Here is a 26,749-nt window from a genome sequence, read left to right as displayed (position 1 = left end):
TCCCAAAGAGGCATTTTTGGGGGGGAGAATGTTATTACATATCACGCCTTGTTACTGTTGCCAAGCACATCAAGGCTCTGATTGGTAAACCACTGATCCATTCACAGCTCTTTTTGTCTGTTGGCAAGGTTACTCATACTCAGAGTGCTTTTAACATACAGCGTTTTCAAGTTACATATTTGACACATTATTACATTGTGCATTTTTATACAGTAATTGTTAGTCAAATGTATTTGATGACAGGTAAGATGACTGAGAATACATTCTCATTTACAGCAACAACCTGGGGAATAGTTACAGGGGAGAGGAATTTGCCAGTTGGAAGCTGGGGATGATTAAGTGGCCATGATGGTATGAGGGCCAGATTGGGAATTTAGCCAGGATACCAGGGTCAACATCCCTACTCGTACAACAAGTCCTAGAATAAGAGCTAGAACAGAGCAACCATGTCTGTCGGCGGAGGGTTGACAAGATATTAACTGCTTATCCTCAATTTTTTTATGAGAAATATTACAATGAAAATTCCAGATTCTCTGCATAACAAAATAATATATAACTCAGACACCCATACATACCCCACAAGTCATGCCACCACAGTCCCCAGGTCCAAAACGAATTCACGGCAATGCAGTGTTATACTGAGCCATAATCACATGTAACTCCCATCCATCTCCAATTCCTCAAGCAAACAGCAAAATTACCTTTAGAAAAGTTATAAAACAACATCTCATGGCACAATAGGTATTGTGAAATTATACACACACACATACACACTCTAATACACACATTATTGTTAGTACTTTGTTATATAAAATATGTGTGTGACTGTTCTTGTCTATAAGCGTATCAGTGTTTTGTTACTTGTCGTGTTTCATATTTTTGTGTGCTGCAGGAAGAATAGCTGCTGCTTCGGCAAAAGCTAATGGGGATCCAAATATGACAATAGGGGCGTCAGGGCCTCTTGAAATCCTTGCCGCCCAGAGTGTGGAAAGCCACCAACAAATTAACAAAGACAACATTTTAAAGCATCTCTCAATCCGTTTGGTCGCTGAGCAAATTGAAAAAGCAACTACTCTCTAAGAGGTAGGCGAGTTGTGGTGGTAAAAATGTTTGATTGGACTGTTGTACAATAATACAGTGAGCTATGATGTCATAAAGGGCATCCAACATGTCACCCCAATCTAATTATGATGATCGCCCCTCCTTTATGACATCACTACTATACGATAAATTTAATGTTGATGATTTCAACAGGGTGATAGATTGAAATGTGTCTATGGAATAGAGTTTTCTCTGATCACAGTATTCCAGTATTACCTGTAGTGAGTAGGTAGACAATAACATGGCCAACAGAGAAAGTCTGTTTTAACACTTTGCTTCTTCCCTTATAGAGAGCTTACTGTTAAGTTAGGCTTGAAAGGGTGATTGGTTCTTACCCTCCATCATGTCTGTGACTCCAATCCTTCCCTTGCCATCTCCCTAACCACAGACTAAACAGGCACTCAGCTACCGTGTCTCTCTCTCTCCCAGACCAGGACCACATAAGCACACACACACACAACTCGATGAGAACACGTTAATAATAAAGCAGTTGATTGTGGTCTAATTTAGTGAATAACTTTCTCAACTTTTTGGAAAGCAGTAACTTCTCTATCACTGATAAAGTTGGATTGCCTCATTAGTCAACAAGTCCGCCAGGGGGCGGTCAAAGTCAATCAAATATACCTTTACAAACAAAGCGTTTATCAAGGGTGCATTCAAGATCATATGTTTCTGGGACGTTGCTGCAACAGCAATTTCCAAAACTACGAATCCCAGGGAACCTCACCGCGCTTGCTATGTCAATATGGCCACTGTCAGACAGACAAAGGCACATCAATCTCGCCACGAAATGAAATTAGCAGACTAGAGGACGGCTGTCATTGTGAAAACCGTCTGGTGTCTGTTCCCGTGTCAGGGATATAGAAGAGGACTTGTCGCAAGGACCAACTAAACACCGGTTTATTAAATGCTGTGGTGGACGGGGGACCTAGATTCTAAGATCAAGGTAAGACTTGCATGACTGGTTAGCTAGCATAACTAGCATTTCTGCAGGCTCGCCCGCAGTCATTGGCACTGGTCCCAATGCTAGTCAGCAAGCTAACTTTAATAGCTAGCTAAATGTTGCTGGTCAGTGGTAGAGGAGGAGCGAGAGGTTTTACTCCGCCCAAAATCTGTCCACGATAATAAGCCCACGAAGTAAAGAATTTGTCTATGGAGGTCAATGAGAGTGTCGAATTTGGTCAACAAAACATTTAATTGCTAATTTGCTACGTGAGGCTTATTTAATATAATAGACATTTCGTAGTGTTTAGGTTGTTACGAATGTACTGATATGTGGCATTTCGGTAATTTGGGGGGGGAGGGATACTTTATATTGGAGTTGTGCCTGTTGTCATAGAGACAGACTCATCATGGATATAACCCGTTTTAGCATGGACATTGCTATTGAGAGCTTTCACCATTTTAAAAGTAGTCAACTAGGTGGGGATTCCTATGAGTTAGGAGCAATCAGCCAATGAAGAAGAAGAAAAGGCATCTATCTATCTATCTATCTATCTATCTCCTGTTCACATGCATTATATGTCCTCTCATTGGCTAGAATGGTGGTGCATATTCATTAAGTAAGCCATTTACTGTTTTTAAGAAGCAAACGGAGCAAAACAAGAGTTTATATTGGACAAATTCAGGTAAGTCCCTCCCCGTTTTGTTCCGTTTGCTTCCGTTTAATAAACCTTCTCCCGCCTGCCTTCTATCCATTGTTAGATTGGACTTTGTTAGTGGTCACTTTATAGCTAATGCCAGGTCAGCTTTTATGAAGTCGTTGGAAAAGTCTGCTTGCTCTATGGAGGTTGTAAAGATTACTAGTTAGCTAACTAGCGAGATGTCATAGCTACAACAAAGATTTGTATAACTAAACCAAGATAGACCACAGCCTGTCATTTCCAATAAGACCAAATGAGTCATAGTGGGCAGAACCAAGCACGAGCTAGTGAGATCCTATGTATGTGTTCTAGCATGTATCCGCATATTTTCTCTGTGAAGTTCGCGTGTGCAATAACTACATTTGCCTTTGCAGTCCTTCTAAACAATGTGATAAAAAAAAAAAAAACATTTTAAGGGTAAAGTCTACAAAACGTGGTCCAACAGATTCTAGTTTGGGGAACAGAACTGTATTGAGATAAAATGATTCATTGATGAGAACATTTGCAGAATTTCTGCCTAAATCCATCTTCTCCCACAGCCGGACAGTGGGCTTCCTGTCACTACCATATTTAGTAGTGAGTGGAAACGCCAAGCGGATGCTTCACATTTACACATCCGGTGAAATATCTGTGTCATTGTTCCATTGTGGCTACAACATTAGCTTATATATTTGCCAAGCTAACTAACAAGCTAGTAATTAACGTTACCCTGTAGCTATTTGTCATTGAACAACCATACTGCCATACTCAACTAATTAGATCACTAGCTAGCAACATGATTTTTGAACACAAGCCATGCCATACTCAACTAATTAGATAGTTCATGTCAAACAGAGCTATTTGCAAAGGTTTGCTAAGTAAGCTAGAGCTGGATTGTGATTGAACACCCCTCCTGTCCCCAAACACTTAGCAAACAGTTGTCAACTCTTACCCCTGGGGTGTTAGCTTGCTGTTTATCTACAGGTTATACATATGGTTTTTGCATTGCATAACTGTCTGGACTGTGTTTGAGTTATTAGATTGTGCGATTGAGTGGATCGTCCACGCCATATGATGCATGGGCGTTCGTTTCCCTGTTGATTCACCGTGATTGTCATTTGAGTCACCATGTTGAAAGCCCCCACTTAATTTTAATCTAGACACGCACCTAATACCAAACTGATACCCCTTTGAAATAAAACATTCTATTTTTTACATTATGCACTCTCATCACATACTTTGAGGCATTTGACTATAGCTTTTGAAAGTAAGCAGCCATAACAGGGGAAATAGGTTGGTTTAACTACAACCACAAGCTAAAGATTGACTTTTCAACCAAATGTTTGCTTGCCATTGATTAAACCAATTACTTTGGATGACAGTAAACTGTTCCAACTCTGGTCAATGTTTGAGTCTCCCTAGTTAAGCATGCACATGTTTCCTCTAGTCCAAATTTGTATATCATTACTCGGGTTACCCATTGCATTTCCCTGTGTAGGCTCTGTGTTGCAAGACTAGATTAGCAGTCAGTGTTCGCAATACAAAACCACAGCACAGACAGACACCAAATTCACCAGTGGTGTAGGCCTTTTCATTACGCCGATTCTGTTTTGCAACAGAAACCGTTTACTCCAAACGGAAAACGTTTTGCACCGAAAACAAGAGTTTCTATTGGACAAATTCAGGTAGGTTTCTCCCTGTTTCGTTCTGTTTGCTTCCGTTGGTTCCTAAACTGTTGGAAGGTGGTGTATAATGAATACACCCCAGTATCCACATTTCACCAGGTACCTGGTAACCCTAAAGGTTTCTAGGCACAGGGAGTGAGGGAAAGTTTGCCATTTGCTGTGAAGCTACTAGCTAGTGGCTACCTTCCACATCTGGCTAAATACATCTTCCTGGCACCTACTCTTTTCCAGGGGTCCTAACGATTCAACTAAACAGTTTACAAGCTTGGAATGGTTTATTAGGCATGGAAAAATGTGTAGCTGCAGGCTAAGCTCTTTTAGCTTGTGTACCAGTCTGTTTGTTCTATCATGCCACTCCTTTCAACTCCTTGTCATGCCAAACAGTTGGAATGATGGCACAAACAGATCTGGGACCAGGCTACGATATTTTGCTCCCGAGGACTATAATTTCCTTGGCATTGCAGTTTCCAGCACACACATGGTACAATAGATGCAAAGAGGTCAGTGGAATGCAGACCGTGGGGGATAGAAGGACGCCGGATTGGCACACGTTCAACCAATCTGATCTAACAATCAGTCATGATTGATGTATTGTAACAGACTGACAATGTGGCTACTAAAGTCCCATTTTGATATATTTGGCTATTTTCACTGCATATCATTTAGCAGTTGTTACTTTTCAGGTTTAGAAGAAGTGACTGCTAAATGCTACCTCCTGTTCATATGAACTGGTAGCATAGCTAGCGTACAGAAATCTGTGGTGGTAGTCCAAGTTGTTTTTTTAACTGCAATGCAGGTGATTGGTGAAGATGACATGAACATGTGTTGGGGTTGACATCCATACAAGCATTCTACTCAAATGTTTTACCTCAACATGGTGTGAAATACACATAGAAACAATAGCCTAAATGTAGGCACATTTTGCTGTGGGGCAATGAGGAGATGCTGGATCTTTCCCCCATGCATTTCTATTGTTTGGGTTGAGTTCCATTGACCTGTACCGCATCTATGGTTTCACAATCGTAATATGCTAATAGTTGCATCTACTTGTGTAGTATAAGTCACTCAGTCAGACTCAAACATGCTCAGTGCATGTGTAAGACTTAATGTTTTTTCTGCTGAGTGTGTTCTGACACACACAAACTTTTTAAAAGCCATGAGGCTCTCAGGGCATAGTCAATTGGGCATAGATTTCTCACTCTCTTCATGCCGCCCTTCATCCCTCTCTCCCTCCGGTCTTTCTGCTGAGTAGACATCTATAAAGATAATTGACCAGTGCTAGTCAACTCAGCAGTACAGAGACTCTGCACCAGAGGAAGACAGGAAGGTCAGGGAGTTAAAGATTTGTGGAGAAACTTGTTTTACTGAACCAAGGAGTAGCAGCTTGACTCCAGCCCAGGGTTTGGGAATTGCAGACTGACTAACTATAATTGTTTCTCATGGTTTCTTCTTTCTGTTCCTGCCCACACCAAGCTGGCACACCTGATTCAACTAGTCAAGCCCTTGATGATTAGCCCAGTTCATGTATTAGTTGTCGGTTGTGTTTGTACTGGGCTAGAGCAGAACATGTAGGGTAGGTGTTGGGGCGTTGTATAAGGCTGTACATAACATATAGGCTATATGCAGGTCTCATTAGCACAGATAGAACAATGAGCCAGATGTTTCACCGGATGTATAAATGTAAAGAATCCGGTTTGCATTTCACTCACTACCAAATATGGTGGTGAGGGAAGCCCAGTGGCTGGCAGTGGGAGAGTATGGAGCGAGATGGATTTTTGCTGACATTTTGAAAATTATGTCATCTATGACGCATTTGATCTCAATGCAGTTTTATTTTCCCAAAACTAGAATCTATTACAAACAAAGTGGACTAAGTTCTATAGACTTTACACTTTGCGAAAGTTTCTAAAAATGGCATAGTTTAGGTGTGCAAGGGTGAATTGAGTTATTGCACACCCGCACTACAGAGTAGGAAATCCCTAATGGAAATATGGGAATACATGCTAGAACGCAGCAAACAGGATCTAGCTAGCTCGTGCTTGGCTCTGCCCACCTTGCTTGTTCTTCCCACTATGATTCATTTGCTCCCATTGGAAACGACAGGCTGTGATCTATCTTGGGTTAGTTATCTTTGTAACTATTATGTAATATGGATTAAGACTAAGTCTAGTCCTTCTCCACCAGCCTTCATTCAGTAGGTCTAGACACTAGCCTGTGTGTGTGTGTGTCCTGGCTGTGTATGTATGTTTTGCACACTACTGTATGTACTTGTCTGTCAGTGATATCCTATACACTGTCCTATGACTCATCCCCGCTCTCTTTTAAAGGGAAAATGTGGAGGTTGGCCGCTTGGGACCGAGATTTTTCTTGGCGTTTTTCCCAAGTCACACTCTCTCTTAACCCCCTCCCTTTCGCCTCTCAATCTTTCTTCTCTCTCTCTATCTCTTATGCATGTGTTTTCTGTCAGTTCTTTCTCTCTCTCACACATAAGGTTCACTCTCTCTTTCTATTTCCATCTCTCTCACCCTCCTCCCCCATTCACACTATCTCTGTCTGTCTCTCTGTGTCTGTCTCTCTCTCACCCTCCTCCCCCCATTCACACTATCTCTGTCTGTCTATAGTAATCCATTTAATGTCTGTGCTGCAGCTCCTGAACCAGTCTTCTCTAAGCATGCTGCCGATGAGGTGATAAAGTGTGTAAGCTGTATGGTGTTTGTTCCTGAGTGCATACGTGTCTCAGCGTAGTCTTTTTGTGAGAGTTTTCTGGATGTATACCAGGCAGGGCCTAAGGGGGATGGTAGTAGTTTTCTGGATGTATACCAGGCAGGGCCTAAGGGGGATGGTAGTAGTTTTCTGGATGTATACCAGACAGGGCCTAAGGGGATGGTAGTAGTTTTCTGGATGTATACCAGGCAGGGCCTAAGGGGATGGTAGTAGTTTTCTGGATGTATACCAGACAGGGCCTAAGGGAGATGGTAGTAGTTTTCTGGATGTATACCAGACAGGGCCTAAGGGGGATGGTAGTAGTTTTCTGGATGTATACCAGACAGGGCCTAAGGGGATGGTAGTAGTTTTCTGGATGTATACCAGACAGGGCCTAAGGGGATGGTAGTAGTTTTCTGGATGTATACCAGACAGGGCCTAAGGGGATGGTAGTAGTTTTCTGGATGTATACCAGACAGGGCCTAAGGGGATGGTAGTAGTTTTCTGGATGTATACCAGGCAGGGCCTAAGGAGATGGTAGTAGTTTTCTGGACAGGGCCTAAGGGAGATGGTAGTAGTTTTCTGGACAGGGCCTAAGGGAGATGGTAGTAGTTTTCTGGACAGGGCCTAAGGGAGATGGTAGTAGTTTTCTGGACAGTTGGTAGTAGCCTGGCAGGGCCTAAGGGAGATGGTAGTAGTTTTCTGGAGCTAGTATAGTTTCTAGACAGGGCCTAAGGGAGATGGTAGTAGTTTTCTGGACAGGGCCTAAGGGAGATGGTAGTAGTTTTCTGGACAGGGCCTAAGGGAGATGGTAGTAGTTTTCTGGACAGGGCCTAAGGGAGATGGTAGTAGTTTTCTGGACAGGGCCTAAGGGAGATGGTAGTAGTTTTCTGGACAGGGCCTAAGGGAGATGGTAGTAGTTTTCTGGACAGGGCCTAAGGGAGATGGTAGTAGTTTTCTGGACAGGGCCTAAGGGAGATGGTAGTAGTTTTCTGGACAGGGCTATATACAATACAGCAACAGCCCCCATCTCTCCAACCATTCATCAATCCCTGAATGTATCATCCACAGTCTTGTCCCTCTCTCCTCCTTTCTCCATTCATCCTATCTAAACCCTCCTCCTCTCCTCCTCTCTCCCTCTCCAGGATGTCTCGGTATACCGACGAGCCTCGTTTCACCATCGAGCAGATTGACCTGCTTCAGCGGCTGAGGAAGACAGGGATGACCAAGCCAGAGCTCCTCCACGCCCTGGACATCCTGGACAGACTGGATCACCAGCACGGACACAAGTTCGGACGGCATCCCCAGCCCACCCATCAGGGACCGACGCCCAATTACAACACTAATACAACGTCTTCGTCGGCGTCCTCATCAACGTCCACGACCGCCACACAGACTGGTTACCTGGGGAATGGGAGTGGAAGTGGCGGGAGTGGCCTGTCGCCGTCGCCTAGCAACGACTATGATATGTCACCGCCCCCTCCGGCGGTTGTATCCGCCCCGGTTGCTATGGCAGTGGTGGCGCAGAACGGGCGTGGGGTTGGTGGTGGCGACGAGCTGGTTGCCATGACGAACGGGAAGTTGTCTCCACCGCGGTTTTCTGACAATGTAGGCGCTGTGAGTGGCGGCGTGACGGGGAGCGGCTACGGGTTTGAGGCCAGCGAGGAGGAACTAGACGTGGAAGACAAAGTGGAGGAACTCCTGAGGTGAGGAGGAGGAGCCTGGGTTTTTTCTGAACACATCAATAGGCACAACATGAGAACCAAACAAACTACATTTTACACCACCTCAACCTGTCTTAATAAGAATCCTCATTTTTGTTTGGGGTTTTTAATGTTTTCTAGTGAACTAGACCCTGAGCCCAGAGTTTAGTAATGCATTAGGTGACACCTGTCACTAAACATAGGCACCACATCAGTCACACACACACACACACACACACGCCCTGTCCGTCAACCTTTTTGCTGCTCTTTTGTATTGTGTGTTGTTTGCAGTGATAAAGTCAGTATTGATTTAGATAGAGTGATGAAAATGAAATGAAAGGGAAGGAGAGAAAAATGCCAATGAATTTCTGGCAGCTCAGCGCTGCCTCTGATTCTCTCACGTTTTCCATGAAGAGGAATCAATATAAATGTAAATGAGAAGGCAGTGTATCGACAGACAGAAGAAAAGACTGTGTGTGTGTAGTTCCAGTGTTTTCACAGACACGTCACATCTATGGGAATTGCTCTCGCTCTCCCACCCTCGCTCTCGCTCTCCCACCCTCGCTCTCGCTCTCCCGCCCTCGCTCTCCCGCCCTCGCTCTCCCGCTCCCGCCCTCGCTCTCCCGCCCTCGCTCCCTCCCTCGCTCTCGCTCTCCCCCTCGCTCTCCCGCTCTCGCTCTCCCCCCTCGCTCTCCCCCCTCGCTCTCCCCCTCGCTCTCGCTCTCCCCCTCGCTCTCGCTCTCCCCCCCTCGCGTGCACTCTCTCCCACCCTCGCTCTCTCCCCCCCTCGCGCGCACTGTCTTTTGTCACATTCACACACAACCATAAATGATGTTATTTTCTTCTAAAGTTTTGTTTCTGGGTGGGGTTTGAGCTTATGAATCTGATGGGTTTATGCTGCCAGGAGATGTCAACGTTTCAAATAGGCCTAGCCTGTGTATCACTAGCCATCACCAGCTAACAGGGAAGAAATCTGAGGGCGAGCACGGAGCGTGACTGGGCCAAGCTACAACAGCTTGTGAAGTTGCTGGAGCTTTTTGCAAATCCAAACTGACATCCAGTAGCTGTCTGATTTAGTTCTGTACCTTCTCAACCTTGAGGCACACTTGCAGTCAACTACTGTTGCAAAACAGTTGTCACAGGTCCTCCTGAAGTCACTGTGTGAGCACTTCACATGCATACTGACTCCTGGGAATATCTTCCATCCAACCCCTGGAGCAGCTTGCCTGATGGACCAAGTGTGTGTCTGCCGCTTTGCTCAACAGAGATGAAGTCCCTGATGAGGCAAACAGAGTATTTTGTACTTCAGAAAATCAGAGGGTACAGCTGTGGAGCGACAGGACCCCAGGAAGATGCCAACATGATGAATCTAGCAAGCATCTCCACCATAGTGCTTCAGAAGTATAGCTTCCTCATTGAAGATTGTGTCTGAGTCACTGTCCAGCCGGAGGGTCAGACTGGCAGAGCATTACGTGTTGAAATACCTGGAAAAGGTAAAGAGGGGGCATGTTTACAGTCACCTGTCCAGTTCTGGCAGGCAAGGATGGCTGGTTATTGAAAGCTGTGCTCTGTGGCACTGCATCTGGTATCTGCCCCTGCATCCCAAGTGTTCATGGAGAGAATATTCTGTCTGTGGACAACTGTCATCAGGCTTGACAAACCCAATGATCACCTCTTTGGAACTTTGAACCAGAATATTGGTTGGTTGAACAGAAACACACACAAGCTGTCTGGCTGTGAACTGATAGATTTCTAATGCTTATGTTTTTGCTGCTGTTGCAGCTGTTTTCATGAACCCTGTTGGAAGAGGTTAGTCAGTGATACATGTTTAATATTACATCAACATAACATGTCAAATGTGCCATGACTTCATTAGTCGATTTTTTTTTTTCTCCCCCTTTCTTTCTGTCAGGTAAAGATGCATGATGATTCTTACATCTACTAAAGTAAAAACAACAACATAGGATTGGTGTAAACATGGGCAAGAGTTTCCTTCCAACATATTTCTTGCAAAACCTATAAATCCAAGTCACGTTAGGATTGATTTACAGTTTAAACCTAACCAAAACTATGTCCTGGCCATGGAGTTGTGTGGAGTCCTCTATTGGCCAAAAGCCAATGTTAGCAATGGCAGTTCCATTGAGGACTTACACCATTTTTATTTAGTCAACTCAGAACTTCCAGCTTCATTGGCTGATCCCTCCTGATGACCGGGTTGGAGTCGTGACAGCCGGCTCATCAGGAGAGATCAGCCAATGAATTTTACTTGTGAAGAAGAGAATTTGACTTTCAGATGGAGAAGGCCTCAATGGCACTGCCCATGCTCTCACAAACACCATCATGACACAGATGCAGAGATGTTATGTCTATGGTCCTGGCCCATCACCTTATGTATTAGTGCCCCCCAGTGGCAAGAAGTGACATCACAAAAAACACACCATACGCCTACATCATCTAAATGGCTCCTCACCTCCCTGGCTGCTGTCTGTCCCTAACACTAACACTGAAACTAACACTAACACTGAAACTAACATTGACACTAAAACTAAGTCATATGAACAGGAAATAGAAATGTGTTTATGGAACTGAAACTATACTGAACAAAAATATAAATGCAACAATTTCAAAGATTTTACTGAGTTACTGTTCATATACTGTAATGAAATCAGTCAATTTAAATTAATTCATTAGGCCCTAATCTATGAAATTCACATCAAATCAAATGTATTTATAAAGCCCTTCTTACATCAGCTGATATCTCAAAGTGCTGTACAGAAACCCAGCCTAAAACCCCAAACAGCAAACAATGCAGATGTAGAAGCACGGTGGCAAGGCAAAACTCCCTAGAAAGGCCAGAACCTAGGAAGAAACCTAGAGAGGAACCAGGCTCTGAGGAGTGGCCAGTCCTCTTCTGGCTGTGCCGGGTGGAGATTATAACAGAACATGGCCAAGATGTTCAAATGTTCATAAATGGCCAGCAGGGTCAAATAATAATAAACATGACTGGGAATAGAGATATGCATCTGTTGGCCACAGATACCTTTAAAAATATAAAGGTCGGGGCCTGTATCAGAAAACCAGTCAGTATCTGGGGTGAACTTAATTTGCCACATGCAGCGCGACACATTTCCTTCGCATAGAGTTGATCAGGCTGCTGATTGTGGCCTATGGAATGTTGTCCCACTCCTCTTCAATGGCTGTGCGAAGTTGCCGGATATTGGCGGGAACTGGAACACTGTCATACACGTATATCCAGAACATCCCAAACAGGACCTAAAATTTACTTTTTGGTCCACCAGCCACTGGCAGGTAGATTTAAAAATCTACCAGCCACTGAAATATTTTTGCTACTAAAAATGTTTTATGTTAAAATTACACCAACAAAACACAAAAAAATTGATTAGCATGCTTTGTAATGTTTCTAAAAAAATATATATATATATTACTAGTAAGAAGTAATGTGGTATATTGTTGAATTACATTTTTTGTGACCTGACTCTCTTAAACAAAATATCACAGATGAGACAAAAATATTCACCTGCCCCTTTAAGGGTGGGATGTTACCGTAGTAACGCGACTCCTGTCATGTTTGCGCGCGTGCGTCCGCCATCGTGTGCAAATGTATTTTGTCCCCTCACACCAAACGTGATCAGAACACGCAGGTTGAAATATCAAATCAAACAGAACCAATTATATTCATTTCGGGACAGGTCGAAAAGCATTAAACATTTATGGCAATTTAGCTAGCTTGCAGTTGCCATCTAATTTATCCTATTTAGCTAGCTAGCTGCTAGCTGCTGCTAGCTAATTTGTCCTGTGATATACACATTGAGTTGTTATTTTACCTGAAATGCACAAGGTCCTCTACTCCGACAATGAATTCACATACAAAACGGTCAACCAAATCGTTTCTAGTCATCTCTCCTCCATCCAGGCTTTTTCGTCTTTGGACTTTATATGATGATTGGCAACTAACTTTCATAATAAGGTGTATCACCACAACCGACCTCAGTTCATCTTTCAATCACCCACGTGGGTATATGCTTCTAAAAGCCAATGAGGAGATGGGAGAGGCAGGACTTGCAGCGTGTTCTACGCCACAATAGAATCAACTTCTATTTTAGCGCCTGGCAACGCAGACGTTCGTTGGCTCGCGTGAGCAGTGTGGATGCAATGATTGAATAACGTGTGTGTAAATTAATTTTGCAACGCTCGCGCACGTGACTGGTGTGGTCAGCATGATTGAGTCTGACTAGTAGAGGCATTGTCATCTCTTCCCTGGCAGTTGAAATTCAAACATCGAAAACAACCTAGCGTGTGAACAAAACAATGTAAATAGCCAAGAAACACAAGTATATTAGACCAACTTTTATGCATGTGCGCAGCTCTTCACGTGCACACAGCCCCCAGGCAGGCAGTGTTGCAGCGCGAGTTGGGATAGGCTATATAGGATTCGTAGTTCTTTGACTTTGTGGGAATATTTTACCAGCTATGAAACAAAACGGCAGACTTACTTCGAAAACAGCTACTGCAGCATTTATTTTACTATAAATATGATCATACTTGACTATTTTTATTCCAATTGTGTTCGTTGTCTGTAGCTTATGCCTGCCCATACCATAACACCACCGCCATCGAAGGTGAGCATTTGCCTACTGAAGTCGGTTACGACGCCAAACTGCTGTTAGGTCAAGACCCTGGTGAGGACGACGAACATACAGATGAGCTTCCCTGAGACGGTTTCTGACAGTTTGTGCAGAAATTATTTGGTTGTGCAAACCCACAGTTTCATCAGCTGTCCGGGTGGCTGGTCTCAGACGATCCTGCAGGTGAAGAAGCCGGATGAGGAGGTGCTGGGCTGGTGTGGTTGTGAGACCTGTTGGACAAACTGACAAATTCTCTAAAATTATGGATGCGGCTTATGGTAGAGAAATTAACATTACATTCTCTGGCAACAGCTCTGGTGAACATTCCTGCAGTCAGCATTCCAATTGCATGCTCCCTCAACTTGAGACATCTGTGGCATTGTGTTGTGTGACAAAACTGCACATTTTAGTGGCATTTTACTGTCCCCCAGCACAAGGTGCACTTGTGTAATGATCATGCTGTTTAATCAGCTTCTTGATATGCCACACCTGTTAGGTGGGTGGATGGATTATCTTGGCAAAGGAGAAATGCTCACTAACAGGGATGTAAACAAATTAGTGCACAAAATTTGAGAGACGCTTTTTGTGCGTATGGAAAATTACGGGATCTTTTATTTGAGGTCATGAAACATTCGAATGTTTCATGAGTAGTAAACTTGACTGATACTTTATTTAATTACACAATTGGAATAAAAATAGTCAAGTATGATCATATTTATAGTAAAATAAATGCTGCAGTAGCTGTTTTCGAAGTAAGTCTGCCAAAAAAAAGTAAGCCAGCCCCCCATTTACTCTTATTCAGTGTAAATAAGAGTAAATCTAAAAAGTCTAAAGTTTTATCTAACAAACTAATAATAATAATAACAAAATAATTATATACAGTATCAGTCAAGTTTACTACTCATTCAAGGGTTTTTCTTTATTTTTACTATTTTCTACATTTTAGAATAATAGTGAAGACATAAACTATGGAATAACACACATAGCATCATGTAGTAACCAAAAAACAAAAATATATTTTAGATTCTTCAAAGTAGCTACCCTTTGCCTTTGTTCAAAGCTGTCAATCTTGGCATTCTCTCAACCAGCTTCATGCGGAATGCTTTTCCAACAGTCTCGAAGGAGTATATTAAAACAAAATGACAACTATAATAACCTTGGCATACACTCATTTTCTCTGCACTTACCACTATTCTCCTTGCTTTCTCTCAGCCCCTTATATTTCCTTATTTTTTTATTCAGTCTTTCCTTCCTATCCAACTCAATTGTACTTTCCAGTCTCCCGCTCTTCATGGCTTATCTTCATTTTCTCATTTCCTCTCCGTCTTTCCACAGTCCTCTCTTTTCCTTACACCATCCTATCTCTAGCTTCATAGTAAAGGGAACAATGTTCTCTTTTCTATGCTCTTTTTCTATTTTTTTCTCTCGCTCTCTTTCGCTCTCCCGCTCTCTCACTCTTTCTCTCTCTCGCTCGCTCTCTCACTCTTTCTCGCACTCTCACTCTTTCTCTCTCTCTCCCTCCAGAAGGGACAGTGCCATAATCAAGGAGGAGATCAAGGCGTTCTTGGGGAACAGGCGCATCTCTCAGGCTGTGGTGGCTCAGGTCACAGGTCAGTATGCTTCCTAGTGGCTAATACAGCACACTACACTATGTTGGAGTGGAACTGTGCTCACTTTGGTGTACACTTAAAACAGAGTTGTCATCATGATTTCTAGGAGTGTTGGTGTGGCTTGAATGACACATAGCAAGTACTTCATCCACTGTATATGCATTGGCTAGTTAATAAATCTTGCTTTCTGTGCTCTTCCTCCCTTTCCCTCCCCCATATTTTTCTCTCTCGGTCTCTTTCTGTCCCCCCCCTCCCCACCTCCCCGCCTTCCTCCAGGCATCAGTCAGAGTCGTATCTCCCACTGGCTGCTGCAGCAGGGCTCGGACCTTAGCGAACAGAAGAAGAGGGCCTTCTACCGCTGGTACCAGCTGGAGAAGACCACCCCTGGTAATGCCCACCACCACCACCCGCATGCCCAGTCCCACCACCACCTCCACGTCCTCCACCCGTTGGCAGACCCCCTCCTCAGCCCCCCCACCTCCAGCCTCCTCCCGTCTGTCCAGTCCCTCTTCAGTTGTTCCACCCGTTCCATCCACTATTAGACACTCTGATTCTGCACAAACTAGAGAGGGCAGAAGGGGTTATACGATGACAACTGATGGGTGAGTCCATTGACTATTTCTTGACATTCTAGGGCTGGAAAGTAATGATTGCCCTTCCAAATCCTCGCTATGTATCCCTAAACTGTTACTTTGGCCCAATGTAATGCACTTTTCTAGGGGGCACTAATGCCAAATCTGTCTTTGTTTGTTGTCACTACATGTGACTACACTACCCATATGCCCTCTTGCGCCCCCTCTGTTTCAATGGACATAGCTTCTCCGCAGTATTAAAGTCCTTCCCCCAAACTGTTCCAGTCAGTATTTGTCCTGCCCCAAATCCTTTTACAGCACCTTTCAAACTCCCCTACAACCTGTTTCTGCCCCCACAACCCCATTGTGTGTCTGACTCCATCCTGTGTCCAAATGTGTCACTTCCCATTTCCTGTGTCCCTCCCTGCCCTCTGGGTGCAGCAGCCAATAAGCTATCACAGCCACAAATATTCAAATGCTCATTAGTGGCAGGTGTTTATTAGTAGTATTTGTAGTTGTATAGCTACGATGTTGCTACTACAATTGAGTAGAAATGTAAAGTGCTTTAAGCGCTGTATAAACCTCATTGAATACATTATTATGATGACTATAGCTAGGCCTAAAAGAGTACTGGTGTCTGACTGTATATGACCATGGTGAAAAACAGATTTTTAATAAAAAGCAAACTTGTGAAATCACACCGGCCTCTGTGTCTGTGTTGAGGGGAGGGTGTAGTGGCGCGCCCTGGTGGACTGTGTATGTCACAGCACCTATAGACAATTACTGTAAGTGTGTACAGTGCTACATACAGCAGAGTATTTACATCCGGGCTTCCAGCCCTGCTGTACTGCAGGTTGTTCTTCTTTCTCCCTAGTCATTGATTGATTGGTTGATCAATGCCACTGATTGGCCCAATAGTCCACTTAAAGGTCTTTATCAGTCCCTGATTAGAGGGGAAGAAACAGCAGTGGTGTGGAACTCCAGGCCCCGATTTTAAAGCCTGCATTGATCTAGATGGATAACATATTATTGTAGTTTATTATTTTAGTTACAATTAAAAAACAAAACATGCCTAGATGTGAGTCATAGATTTGCAGTCAGGAAGTAATACATGTAGGTTCTAGTCTCAAGCACAAGCAAAAACATCCATAGATCGTCACATGAGTTACATATTTATATGTAAACAATCACATTCCCAACCCACCTTTCCCTGGCTGTGTGTGTGTGTCACAGCCATCCAGCAGCTTTCCTTGTTCATTAGCTTAATGCTCTGTGGTGCTATGCCAGAAACACAAACACTCACTACATACTGTAAACGAACCCATATTTCTGTCCAGGCACACACACACACACACACACACACACACACACACACACACACACGCACTACATTTGATGAGGCTTCAGAGGGGGTTCACTGTGAATTACTGTCCACAGTCCAGGTTCTTTTATAGTCGCCACACAGCCAATATAACACTCTAAAGTTATTGTTCTTCTATACAATAGGGTGCTGAATCATCATAAATGTACTCATCAACAATGAAAATCACAGCCTTTTCCAAATAGATTTCAAACATTCTGAACGTTTCACCTCACTAAATACACCCATGGCTAGTTACATCATGGTTGTATTTCCATGGTTACATCATGGTTGTGTCTCCAGGTGCAACTCTGACGATGCGACCCGCCCCCATAGCTCTGGAGGACGGGGTGGAGTTGCGGCAGACTCCACCCCCTATAAGCTCCACCCCCGGGAGCTTCCGTCTGCGCAGAGGCAGTCGCTTTACCTGGAGGAAAGAATGTCTGTCTGTGATGGAGAGGTGAGGAGGAGAGAGGGAGGGGTGATGGAGAGGTGAGGAGGAGCGAGGGAGGGGTGATGGGGAAAGAGTTGAGGAGGAGGAAAGAATGTCTGTCTGTGATGGAGAGGTGAGGAGGAGAGAGGGAGGGGTGATGGAGAGGTGAGGAGGAGAGAGGGAGGGGTGATGGGGAAAGAGTTGAGGAGGGGGAAAGATGCGTGATGGAGAGGTGAGGAGGAGAGAATGAGGGGTGATGGGGAAAGAGGTGAGGAGGGGGGGAGGGTGATGGGGAAAGATGAGAGGAGAGAGGTGGGCTGTGATGGGGAAAGAGTTGAGGAGGAGAGAGTGAGGGGTGATGGGGAAAGAGTTGAGGAGGAGAGAGGGAGTGGTGATGGGGAAAGAGTTGAGGAGGAGAGAGGGAGGGGTGCTGGGGAAAGAGTTGAGGAGGAGAGAGGGAGTGGTGATGGGGAAAGAGTTGAGGAGAGAGGGAGGGGTGATGGGGAAAGAGTTGAGGAGGAGAGAGGGAGGGGTGATGGGGAAAGAGTTGAGGAGGAGAGAGGGAGGGGTGATGGGGAAAGAGGTGAGGAGGAGAGAGGGAGGGGTGATGGGGAAAGAGTTGAGGAGAGAGGGAGTGGTGATGGGGAAAGAGTTGAGGAGGAGGAGGGAAAGGTTGAAAGGGAGGCAGATGGGACGTGTTCTTGTGCTAGATAAGGGAAAGAAGCTTCCGTTACATTTGGAACAAAGTGAATATTGCCTAGTAAATAGTGTTGTGGTTATTTGTGTTTTCTCTTCCAGTTACTTCAATGAGAACCAGTACCCTGATGAAGCTAAAAGAGAGGAGATCGCTAACGCCTGCAACGCTGTCATCCAGAAGCCAGGTGAGAACTAGCAGGAGGGAATTTGAGAGAAAGGACAGTGCCTTCAGAAAGTATGCAAACTCCTTTACTTTTTCCCCCAATATTTTTTTACAAAGTAAGATTAAAATGGATTTAATTGTAATTTTGTGTCAACTATCTACACAAAATACAATTTAATGCAATTTTTTATTCATGGAAATATAACACTACCTTGATTAGATAAGTATTCAACCCTGTGAGTAAATACATGTTAGAATCACCTTTGGCAGCGATTACAGCTGAGTCTTTCTGGGGCCTCATTTATCAATCATGCGTAGCCACAAATCTGAGCTTAAACCTTGGGATCATTTCCACAAAAAGTGTAAGATTTATCAATATGATTGTTTGCTTGAGAGTGTGCGTAAATGTAGGCACAGCCATGACCATGAGTAGGCACAGTGCCAAGTGGTGGAATAAGGAAACTGCTTGTCAAGCGCAGAATGGGGAAAATATATGTTGAAATTGTGAGAGTAATAATTAAATCATTTTCGATTTCATTGTGAATTCATGTAACATATTTTGACAGTATATAAGCTGTATAATTTGACCACATCGTTACCATTATAATCTATATAAAATAGGTCTACAGTAATGTGTTAAATTCAAGGCATGTGTGAAATTGTTGAAATACTATTAAATCCTGAGATCTTGCTCTGTTGGAAGATTTGGCACAAGCTGCATTTCGCAGAGAGCGTGTTTTTAGAGACAAAAAACAACATGTCAGCAGCAGCTTGCTGATCGGAATCTCACAGCCCTCGACGAGCCAATGTTTTGGAGTCAGTCATCAGCAAGACGAACAGTAACATACAATTTCCATACACTATCACACAACAGGTTGAAGTCAAGAGGGGTTTCTTTGCCATCAATGGGTTCCCGAATACGAACAGAGCAATAGACGGCACCCACATCGCCGTAAAAGCGAGTTTAACTATGTGAACAGAAAAGGCTTCCACTCTTAATGTGCAGGTGACAGGTGATTCACCAAAAACGCTGCTGATTGGTGGTGGCCAGTTGAAACGCAGGACTCGTTCATTCTGCAGAACAGAAGTGTTGGCCTAGACACCTACAGGAGGGATGGCTTATTGGTTAGTGTTGCCTACTCATCTGAAGTATACTGAACAAAAATATAAACCAGCTGAAATTACAGATCACATTTTTCCATACGCACAAAAATGTGGGACGCAAATTTGTTTACATCCCTGTGAGTGAGCGTTTCTCCTTTGCCGACATAATTCATCCACCTGACAGGTGTGCCATATCAAAAAGATGATTCAACTGCATGATCATTACACAGGTGCACCTTGTACTGGGGACAATAAAAGACCACACTAAAATGTTCAGTTTTGTCACACAACACAATGCCACAGATGTCTCAAGTTTTGAGGGAATGTGCAATTGGCATGCTGATTGCAGATAATTGCAAGTTAATTTCTCTACCATAAGCTGCTTCCAACGTCCTTTTAGAGAATTTGGCAGTACGTCCAACCGGCCTCACAACCGCAGACCACGTGTAACCACTCCAGCCCAGGACCTCCACATCCGGCTTCTTCATCTGTGGGATCGTCTGAGACCTGCCACCCGGGCAGCTGATGAAACTGAGGAATATTTCTGTCTGTAATAAAGGCCTTTTGTGGGGAAAAACTCATTCTGATTGGCTGGGCCTGGCTCCCCAGTCATGAGAAATCCATAGATTAGGGCCTAACACATTTATTTCAATTGACTTATTTCCTTATGAACTGTAACTCAGTAAAATCGTTGCAATTTGTGTTTATATTTTTGTACAGTATATGTGACTTGTTAAGCGCATTTTTACTCCTGAACTTATTTAGGCTTGCCATTACAAAAGGGTTGACTCTCAAAATACTTACTGACTCTAGACATTTCAGCTTTACATTTTTTATTAATTTGTAAACATTTCTAAAAACATAAATCCACTTTGACATTGAGGTATTGTGTGTAGACACAAAATTCAGGCTGTAACACAACAAAGTGGAAAAAGTCAAGGGGTATGAATACTTTCTGAAAGCACTGTATATTGAGTAAATACACTTACAACACAGAATGTGTTTGTGAGTGCAGGGAAGAAGCTGTCTGATCTGGAGAAGGTCACGTCTCTGAAGGTCTACAACTGGTTCGCCAACCGCCGCAAAGAGATCAAGAGACGTGCCAACATAGGTAACGTTTACGACCCCCTCGGGGTGTGTATCTGTGTGTGTGGTAGAGAATGTGTGTGTCAGTGCGTGTGGTAGAGAGTCAGTGTGTCAGTGTCCGTGGTAGAGAGCCTGTGTGTCGGTGTCCGTGGTAGAGAGCCTGTGTGTCGGTGTCCGTGGTAGAGAGCCTGTGTGTCGGTGTCCGTGGTAGAGAGCCTGAGTGTCGGTGTCCGTGGTAGAGAGTCTGTGTGTCGGTGTCCGTGGTAGAGAGCCTGTGTGTCGGTGTCCGTGGTAGAGAGCCTGTGTGTCGGTGTCCGTGGTAGAGAGCCTGTGTGTCGGTGTCCGTGGTAGAGAGCCTGTGTGTCTGTGTCCGTGGTAGATATCAGATATGTTATGATCAGGTCTGTTTTTTTTCCGAAGAAGCAGCAATCCTGGAGAGCCATGGGATCGAAGTCCAGAGCCCTGGAGGACACTCCAACAGCGACGAAATCGACGGGAATGACTTCTCTGACCAGGTAACCACCCGTAAGAAAGTGGAGTGGTCCAGAACCCATGCACTTTGTTGTATCTGACAGGTGGTCTATGATACACATGATGGATCACCCCTGAGAAAGTGAAATGGTCTCTCCCAGTTTGTGTTGTATGTTGTAGCCAAGGGGCGTGGTTTAACACCTTGCCTCTTAGTTTACCTACAGGGCTGTGAGGTTCCTCTGTTTGAGAAGAGAGCTGTGACCAGACCTTTCAGTCTCAGCCTCCTCTTTGTTTACCTACAGGGCTGTGAGGTTCCTCTGTTTGAGAAGAGAGCTGTGACCAGACCTTTCAGTCTCAGCCTCCTCTTTGTTTACCTACAGGGCTGTGAGGTTCCTCTGTTTGAGAAGAGAGCTGTGACCAGACCTTTCAGTCTCAGCCTCCTCTTTGTTTACCTACAGGGCTGTGAGGTTCCTCTGTTTGAGAAGAGAGCTGTGACCAGACCTTTCAGTCTCAGCCTCCTCTTTGTTTACCTACAGGGCTGTGAGGTTCCTCTGTTTGAGAAGAGAGCTGTGACCAGACCTTTCAGTCTCAGCCTCCTCTTTGTTTACCTACAGGGCTGAGAGGTTCCTCTGTTTGAGAAGAGAGCTGTGACCAGACCTTTCAGTCTCAGCCTCCTCTTTGTTTACCTACAGGGCTGTGAGGTTCCTCTGTTTGAGAAGAGAGCTGTGACCAGACCTTTCAGTCTCAGCCTCCTCTTTGTTTACCTACAGGGCTGTGAGGTTCCTCTGTTTGAGAAGAGAGCTGTGACCAGACCTTTCAGTCTCAGCCTCCTCTTTGTTTACCTACAGGGCTGTGAGGTTCCTCTGTTTGAGAAGAGAGCTGTGACCAGACCTTTCAGTCTCAGCCTCCTCTTTGTTTACCTACAGGGCTGTGAGGTTCCTCTGTTTGAGAAGAGAGCTGTGACCAGACCTTTCAGTCTCAGCCTCCTCTTTGTTTACCTACAGGGCTGTGAGGTTCCTCTGTTTGAGAAGAGAGCTGTGACCAGACCTTTCAGTCTCAGCCTCCTCTTTGTTTACCTACAGGGCTGTGAGGTTCCTCTGTTTGAGAAGAGAGCTGTGACCAGACCTTTCAGTCTCAGCCTCCTCTTTGTTTACCTACAGGGCTGTGAGGTTCCTCTGTTTGAGAAGAGAGCTGTGACCAGACCTTTCAGTCTCAGCCTCCTCTTTGTTTACCTACAGGGCTGTGAGGTTCCTCTGTTTGAGAAGAGAGCTGTGACCAGACCTTTCAGTCTCAGCCTCCTCTTTGTTTACCTACAGGGCTGTGAGGTTCCTCTGTTTGAGAAGAGAGCTGTGACCAGACCTTTCAGTCTCAGCCTCCTCTTTGTTTACCTACAGGGCTGTGAGGTTCCTCTGTTTGAGAAGAGAGCTGTGACCAGACCTTTCAGTCTCAGCCTCCTCTTTGTTTACCTACAGGGCTGTGAGGTTCCTCTGTTTGAGAAGAGAGCTGTGACCAGACCTTTCAGTCTCAGCCTCCTCTTTGTTTACCTACAGGGCTGTGAGGTTCCTCTGTTTGAGAAGAGAGCTGTGACCAGACCTTTCAGTCTCAGCCTCCTCTTTGTTTACCTACAGGGCTGTGAGGTTCCTCTGTTTGAGAAGAGAGCTGTGACCAGACCTTTCAGTCTCAGCCTCCTCTTTGTTTACCTACAGGGCTGTGAGGTTCCTCTGTTTGAGAAGAGAGCTGTGACCAGACCTTTCAGTCTCAGCCTCCTCTTTGTTTACCTACAGGGCTGTGAGGTTCCTCTGTTTGAGAAGAGAGCTGTGACCAGACCTTTCAGTCTCAGCCTCCTCTTTGTTTACCTACAGGGCTGTGAGGTTCCTCTGTTTGAGAAGAGAGCTGTGACCAGACCTTTCAGTCTCAGCCTCCTCTTTGTTTACCTACAGGGCTGTGAGGTTCCTCTGTTTGAGAAGAGAGCTGTGACCAGACCTTTCAGTCTCAGCCTCCTCTTTGTTTACCTACAGGGCTGTGAGGTTCCTCTGTTTGAGAAGAGAGCTGTGACCAGACCTTTCAGTCTCAGCCTCCTCTTTGTTTACCTACAGGGCTGTGAGGTTCCTCTGTTTGAGAAGAGAGCTGTGACCAGACCTTTCAGTCTCAGCCTCCTCTTTGTTTACCTACAGGGCTGTGAGGTTCCTCTGTTTGAGAAGAGAGCTGTGACCAGACCTTTCAGTCTCAGCCTCCTCTTTGTTTACCTACAGGGCTGTGAGGTTCCTCTGTTTGAGAAGAGAGCTGTGACCAGACCTTTCAGTCTCAGCCTCCTCTTTGTTTACCTACAGGGCTGTGAGGTTCCTCTGTTTGAGAAGAGAGCTGTGACCAGACCTTTCAGTCTCAGCCTCCTCTTTGTTTACCTACAGGGCTGTGAGGTTCCTCTGTTTGAGAAGAGAGCTGTGACCAGACCTTTCAGTCTCAGCCTCCTCTTTGTTTACCTACAGGGCTGTGAGGTTCCTCTGTTTGAGAAGAGAGCTGTGACCAGACCTTTCAGTCTCAGCCTCCTCTTTGTTTACCTACAGGGCTGTGAGGTTCCTCTGTTTGAGAAGAGAGCTGTGACCAGACCTTTCAGTCTCAGCCTCCTCTTTGTTTACCTACAGGGCTGTGAGGTTCCTCTGTTTGAGAAGAGAGCTGTGACCAGACCTTTCAGTCTCAGTCGACGAGACCTGTCCTCTCCCACACAGGTACTGTATCCTGTTACAACTCCTATTGTATAATGGTTTACATATTCCTACTGTACTCCATGTTTGGTACAGAATTTTTTCTCTATACCAAATCTGTTAGACGGGTAGCTAACCAGCAAGTGGAGGGGAAAACAAATTCTTATCATTTGTTTGCATGCGTTTGACTATGCGAACCAGTTGTCTTCCGTAACCGAACAAGGGTGCATCTCAAGCAGATTCTCCATCTGAAAATACAGGACAGTGGAAATCAACCTGTTAGACTTTGCTTTAGCTATCCCTGTCTTTCAGGTCAGTGTAGGTCAGGGGCCTCAAACCCAGATGTGCTCTGTGAACTGATTTGTGGTTCTGCTAGGCAAATGCGCTGCTCACTTGTCTGTGTCGGCGGGTAGAAGACCACAGATGTGTAAACATGACCCATGACTCTTCCCCCTCTTGCGGTTGCAGGTGCCCACCCTGCTGCCAAGCTGGCTGGCGGCTTGGCCCGGCTCGGGCAGGGGGGGCTTGGCCGCCCAGAGGGCCAGCTCTCTGATTTGCCGCTCCTTGCTCTCGGGAGCGGGTCTCGCTCAGGGGGCAGGGACGGAAGGATCCAGACTGACAGGTGTGTCCTGGTCTGCCCCCTCCCCCCCCTCCCTCCAGGACGACTCCTCCACCAATCACAGCAATGCCCTGGAGCACCAGGACCCCATCACTCTCGCAGTGGAGATGGCGGCCGTCAATCATAGCATCCTCGCCCTGGCCACGCAGGCGGGGGGAGGATTGGCCCTGGGCGGGACAGGCAGTGACATCAAGACCGAGGTGGTGGAGCCCAACTAGAGGGTGGGGGGGAGACTGGATGGGTGGGAGGGATGAGAGGGAGGGATGAGAGGGAAAGGTATACATGACCGTATGAAAGGAGGAGGGAAAGGTGTGTGTGTACATCACAGTAAGAAAGAGGGAGTGAAAGGTGTGTGTGTGTGTGTGTGTGTGTGTGTGTGTGTGTGTGTGCGTCACAGTGAGAAAGAGGGAGTGTATACTACCGTTTAAAATTTTGGGGCCACTTAGAAATGTCCTTGTTTTTGAAAGAAAAAAAAAAAAAAAGTCCATTAAAATAACATCAGATTGATCAGAAATACAGTGTAGACATTGTTAATGTTGTAAATGACTATTGTACCTGGAAACGGCTGATTTTAATGGAATATCTACATAGGTGTACAGAGGCCCAGTATCAGCAACCATCACTTGTGTTAGCTAATCCAAGATTATAATTTGATAAGGCTAATTGTTCATTAGAAAACCCTTTTGCAATTATGTTAGCACAGCTGAAAACTGTGGTCCTGATTAAAGAAGCAATACAGCTGGCCTTCTTTAGACTAGTTGAGTATCTGAAACATCAGCATTTATGGGTTCGATTACAGGCTCAAAATGGCCAGAAACAAATAACTTTCTTCTGAAAATCGTCAGTCTATTCCATGAGAGAAATTGCAAAAAAACTGAAGATCTCGTACAATGCTGTGTATTACTCCCTTCACAGAACAGCGCAAACTGGCTCTAAACAGAATAGAATGAGGATTAGGAGGCCCCGATACACAACTGAGCAAGAGGACAATTACATTAGAGTGTCTAGTTTGAGAAACTGACGCCTCACAAGTCCTCAACTGGAAACTTCATTAAATAGTACCCACAAAACACCAGTCTCAACATCAACAGTGAAGAGGCGACTCCGGGATGCTGGCCTTCTAGGCAGAGTTCCTCTGTCCAGTGTCTGTGTTCTTTTGCCCATCTTAATCTTTTATTTTTATTGGCCAGTCTGAGATATGGCTTTTCCTTTGCAACTCTGCCTAGAAGGCCAGCATCCCGGAGTCGCCTCTTCACTGTTGACGTTGAGACTGGTGTTTTGTGGGTACTATTTAATGAAGATGCCAGTTGAGGACTTGTGAGGCGTCTGTTTCGCAAACTAGACACTCTAATGAACTTGTCCTCTTGCTCAGTTGTGCACCGGGGCCTCCCACTCTTTCTATTCTGGTTAGAGACAGTTTGCTCTGTTCTGTGAAGGGAGTAGTACACAGCGTTGTATGAGATCTTCAGTTTCTTGGCAATTTCTTGAATGGAATAGCCTTCATTTCTCAGAACAAGAATAGACTGACGAGTTTCAGAAGTGCTTTGTTCCTGGCCATTTTGAGCCTGTAATTGAACCCACAAATGCTGATACTCCAGATACTCAACTGGTCTACAGATGGACAGTTTTATTGCTTCTTTAATCAGGACCACAGTTTTCAGCTGTGCTAACATAATTGCAAAAGGGTTTTCTAATGATCAATTAGCCTTATCAAATTATAATCTTGGATTAGCTAACACAAGTGATGGTTGCTGATAATGAGCCTCTGTACGCCCATGTAGATATTTCATAAAAAATCTGCCGTTTCCAGTTACAATAGTCATTTCCATCATTAACAATGTCTACACTGTATTTCTGATCAATTTGATGTTATTTTAAATGGGCAAAAAATGTGCTTTTCTTTCAACAATAAGGACATTTCTCAGTGACCCCAAACGTTTGAATGGTAGTGTATACGTGACTGTGAGAGTGTACATGGGGATGAGGTTATAGTGGAGTATGAAAACATTGTTTGTCATGGTGCAAGTAGAGCTTATTGGAATGTTATGCTGTAAATCAGGAGTGTCAAACTAATTTTGCCCCACGGGTCCTACCTCCACCCCATCCCCTCCATAATACCTCTACCACCCTAGTAAACCCTTTTAGACTGTTCTAGAGGTGTTGGGAGGCCTGGTTCTACCTCCACCCCTATCCCCAAATAGCTATACCTCGTTACCCCCTAGTACCCCTTTTCGACTGTTCTGGAGGAATTGCGTTGGCAAGTCTGGTCCTGAAGGTGTGGGTGTATGTATGGTATATGCTCTTGTCTGTGTGGGTCTAAAGATTCAGAATAGTTTATTATGGAACCCTGCACACCTCCCTCTGAGCATGGAGGACCCCTGCCTTGGCACCTTCTCCCCAAGGTGCTCTGCACACTTTGATTCTCTTACTCTCTCATCGCCCTCACTCCCTATGCCTGTCATCACTCTCTCTT

The 26,749-nt window shown here is 44.8% G+C and overlaps 1 protein-coding gene across 8 annotated transcripts; it reads left to right on the top strand.

The window, feature by feature from the left end:
- Positions 1 to 1,740: 1,740 nt before the first annotated feature.
- Positions 1,741 to 24,772, top strand: LOC106568224 (homeobox-containing protein 1). 8 transcript variants are annotated; one of them, XM_014138795.2, is made up of 10 exons: positions 1,741 to 2,047; positions 8,257 to 8,817; positions 14,985 to 15,070; positions 15,347 to 15,457; positions 17,306 to 17,462; positions 18,234 to 18,316; positions 20,414 to 20,509; positions 20,908 to 20,999; positions 23,598 to 23,681; positions 24,126 to 24,768. In XM_014138795.2, the coding sequence occupies exons 2-10, from the start codon at positions 8,258 to 8,260 to the stop codon at positions 24,492 to 24,494; spliced, it is 1,638 nt and encodes a 545-aa protein (XP_013994270.1). In that variant the 5' UTR covers positions 1,741 to 2,047; position 8,257; the 3' UTR covers positions 24,495 to 24,768. The 8 variants fall into 8 exon arrangements, with proteins under 8 accessions (XP_013994270.1, XP_013993891.1, XP_013994349.1 ...); XM_014138416.2 differs by having other exon boundaries at positions 20,905 to 20,999; XM_014138874.2 differs by having other exon boundaries at positions 1,742 to 2,047; positions 20,911 to 20,999.
- Positions 24,773 to 26,749: the final 1,977 nt, after the last annotated feature.

This window comes from Salmo salar, chromosome ssa01 (genome assembly GCF_905237065.1).
Source record: "Salmo salar chromosome ssa01, Ssal_v3.1, whole genome shotgun sequence".
NCBI classification, from domain to species: domain Eukaryota; kingdom Metazoa; phylum Chordata; class Actinopteri; order Salmoniformes; family Salmonidae; genus Salmo; species Salmo salar.
Note: the sequence above shows the minus strand (reverse complement) of the source record. Positions and strands in the feature narration are given on the sequence as shown.